This window comes from Vombatus ursinus, unplaced genomic scaffold (genome assembly GCF_900497805.2).
Source record: "Vombatus ursinus unplaced genomic scaffold, bare-nosed wombat genome assembly UNPS02014867.1, whole genome shotgun sequence".
Classification (NCBI taxonomy): Eukaryota; Metazoa; Chordata; class Mammalia; order Diprotodontia; family Vombatidae; genus Vombatus; species Vombatus ursinus.
The window spans coordinates 1,943,108-1,946,702 of NW_020954645.1; the positions used below are offsets into that span (position 1 = coordinate 1,943,108).

The 3,595-nt window shown below is 42.5% G+C and overlaps 1 protein-coding gene across 1 annotated transcript in view; it reads right to left on the reverse strand.

The window, feature by feature from the left end:
• Nucleotides 1-1,225: 1,225 nt before the first annotated feature.
• CCDC12 (coiled-coil domain containing 12) overlaps nt 1,226-3,595 on the reverse strand; it is a 65,374-nt gene continuing 63,004 nt past the window's right edge. The window contains exons 6-7 of the mRNA XM_027842129.1: nt 2,108-2,184; nt 1,226-1,522 (exon numbers count right to left, since the gene is read on the reverse strand). Of these exons, the coding sequence (XP_027697930.1) occupies nt 1,455-1,522; nt 2,108-2,184 (145 nt within the window). The 3' untranslated portion in view covers nt 1,226-1,454. The remainder of the gene's footprint in view (nt 1,523-2,107; nt 2,185-3,595) is intronic.

Consider the following 3,595-nt stretch of genomic DNA (forward strand, 5'->3'; position numbering starts at 1 on the left):
TAGGCCCTGGTGGATGGCCAGCTGGGAAGCACTAAATGAATACTTGATGTGATGTTTGCTGGCTGCTCCGGTTCAATTCAACAACTTACAATGACTAATATTTATTGTTGCTCAGCTGTTGCCCAACGGAGTTACCTGAGCCAGATTTGGGATAGATGCAGAGCAAGGGCTCACAAGCTTCAGGGCCAGGAGCCATGACTTCCTATCCAATTTAAGGTCAGTTGTTTTTCCACTGTTTGTCTTCTCCTGCTCTGGACCCTTTAGACCTGCCTGAAACTGCTCAACACAGAGCAGTTCTCCCCGCTCCACAAGAACACTTCTAAAGGTCTCATATGCCCTGGGAATGTTGTTCTCTGGAGTTTCCATTGGAACTTTTCTTTAGGGTTGGAAGAGAGACAGCTTATTCTGTTGCCTTTGCTCCCAGAGTGGGTCCTAAGAGTTGGAAAGTGTATCATAAGGGCACTAGTAGGTCTTACAAATTCAGAAGTGCCTGCCCCCATTTGAACTGCACTACCCTCTTCACTGGCCTAGTTAGATAGCCCATATCAAAATCATTCCAACCCTTTTCCATTCACGGTTAGATGGAATAATTTTAATATAGGTCACAAGGGCATAGTAGTATTGGCAGAATAAGGGGGTCACATACTCCCTCCTTTTCTGGATCATGACAAGCATTTCAGTCTCACACACTTGGGTCTGTCTTTATTTCTAAAAAATAAAAAAAATCCAAAATATATACATCTATACACATATACACATATACACAGCAATGCAGCTTCCTGCCTTACCATCGCCCCCTACCTGTCCAGAATCAGATTGCCAACTGGCCAGCATTTGATCAATCTGACTGATATTTTATCACAGAAGCTTGTTGCTGTCAGTAAAGACTGAAGTTATCTATTTGGAATATGCCACCATGGAACTCTGAATGCTAATTGAAGTGTAATTTCCTCACTTTCTTTATCTTTCTTACTTTAAAAAAAAATGCTAACATGGAAATATTTTGCATGATTTCACATGTATAATTGATATCACTGCTTGCCTTCTCAGTGGGTGTGGAAGGGGGTGAAAAGGAAAGAATTTGGAACTCAAAATTTAAAAGGAATGTTAAAAATAATCAACTGAGATGTTTTTTAAAAAGTAAAATAAAAATGAAATATGCTATATGCAAATTGGTAGAAAATGTTAACACGGTGATAACAGCAAAGAAGCTCTCACTAATGTATCCTGTTAAGGCTTTTTTTTTTTAGTTTAGATTGCAGTAATCATAGACCAGACATACTTAAGCCACACCTCTAAAATACGCTCTAAGACGCACTGAGATGGGCATTAAAAGGAGTCCCATGATGGAGGTCACTCTGGGGACCAAGATGGAGGGTGGGCCTTTGTCCCTGGCCTAGAAGGATCAGTCCACACTGCTGTCATGTGTGGCCAAGGGCTGAAGAGAAGCTGTTTTAATCTGAGTCACTCTCTTCTGGCTTTGCAGATTCCAGGTCATCTTCTTGGCCTCTAAGTCTTTCTCCTACAAGGTAAAAGACAGTTCAGAAAGGCTATAAAACAGGATCCTTAAGGATGACCTACTAAATGACATTTTGGCTTAAACAGACTCATTAATGAGTCCATTCTGGGCTGAGTCAGTCTAAAAGTGTTTATTCAAAGCCAAATATATTCAAAGGGATGGGCTCTGAAAGTAGGAGGGCACAGGGCATACTCTATTTCAGGCTTAAAGGTCATATGCCACACCACCAGGGTCACGAGAAACTAATACAGTGGGAAAATTGCTCAAATGGAATCAAAGAACTCTGGGTTTGATCCTGGCCACTTAGCCATGTTACTTAGGACAAGTGGCTTAACATTTATGGGCTTCAAAACATGAGGTCTAGAAAAAATGACCTCTAAGGTCCCTCAGCTCTAAAGCTATGATCTTAATCAATGCCAGCTCTAAAATGGTTGCTCAAACTTGGGAAGAGGGCACCATCACAGTGTAGACCTTAAGGGGCCAAGACAACACCCTCTAGAATTTGTCCTGGAAACAGTGAAAAGCTAGTGCTTCTTTAATTTGCTTGTGACACTGGTTGAGACCTAAACCAGAGGTCAATAAGCTTACGGATTAGCTCGGCAATGGCTCTCTGCGTCCTCTTCTCTAGCTTTTCCAGTTTCTTAGCCACATCTCTCTTTAAGTCCCTGGAAATGAGAAAAAAGAATGGGGACTGTTTACTTTCACACAGCAATATGTTTTTCTCAAAAGAGAGTTAAGGTCTTTAAATTCTGAAAGTGGCTGCTTACAGAAGCTAGAGGAGAAACAGTTTGCATCTATGACAGTGGCTGAGTATCTTCCAGTCAGATCAAAGGTAAAATTATAAAGTAGCTTAACTCACTGAAATTCAGTATCTATTAAACTTCTACTTTGTAAAAAGGCCATAAATGAGAGTAACGCCCAGGGCTTCAAAGAACTTATATTTGTAATCTAGCAGAGGAGATGATCTTATAAAACTGACTATACAACAACTCAGAATATAACATATAGGAAAAGTACATGCTAAATTTCTATGACAGACGTGAGGAGGGAGACTATTTAAACTATTTTAAAACTGAACCAAGGGGCGGAGCCAAAACGGCACAGTAAAAGCAGTGACTTGCTTGAGCTCTCCCCCAAACCCCTCCAAATACCTATAAAAAATGGCTCTAAACAAATTCTAAAGCGGCAGAACCCACAAAAAGACAAAGTAAAACAAATTTCCAGGCCAAGACAACCCGGATGGTTGATCAGAAAGGTATATTGCATCGGGATGGGAGAGGAACACAGTTCGGTGTGGGCGAGCAAGCCGCAGAGAACCTGAAGCAGGCCTCAGAGGACTGAATCACAGGCAGCTGTGGCAGTTTCCAGACTTTTCAACCCATGAACGCTAAAGACAACTTAGAAGGTCAGTGGGAAAAGTCTGTTTCTGCAGTGAGAGAGAAGCTCGGGGTCCCAGTCCCATTCCCCGAGTATGGCCCTGGAGCGGTGGCTGCCCACAGACTGAGGGAGAATCGAGTGGCAGATCAGAGGGGGATTGCAGGAATCTCTCTGCTGGTGCAGGATTCTCTTGCTTTGCCCATGCTTGGATCTGGGTCACAGTTCTGGGTGGTGGTCCTAGGGCAAGGAGGAGCGCTGGTGTGATGGAGCTTGTAGTGGCTGAGGAGAGGAAACCCTCCTCACAGTTCCAAGACAGAAAAGAGTGCTTGTGGTCACTCATAGAGCAGAGCACAGGACAGGAAAGGAGTAAACACCTCACTCTTGATCATAGCACCTTGGAAGAACTGAAAATTTACAGGTCCCTAGAAGTATCTCTGAAAACAGCTGTACAAAACCCCTGAAGCTTGGGACAGTACATTCTCCACATTGGAAACAGATCCCTACCTTTACAAAGAGTTTATAACTCAAGTAATTGGCCAGGATCATGAGCAAGCAGTGCAAAAACAGTCAAACTATATTATCTTTGGTGACAAAGAAGATCAAAACATACAACCAGAAGAAGACAACGAAGCCAAAGCTCCTACATCCAAAGCCTCCAAGAAAAATATGAATTGGTCTCAGACCATTGAAGAGCTCAAA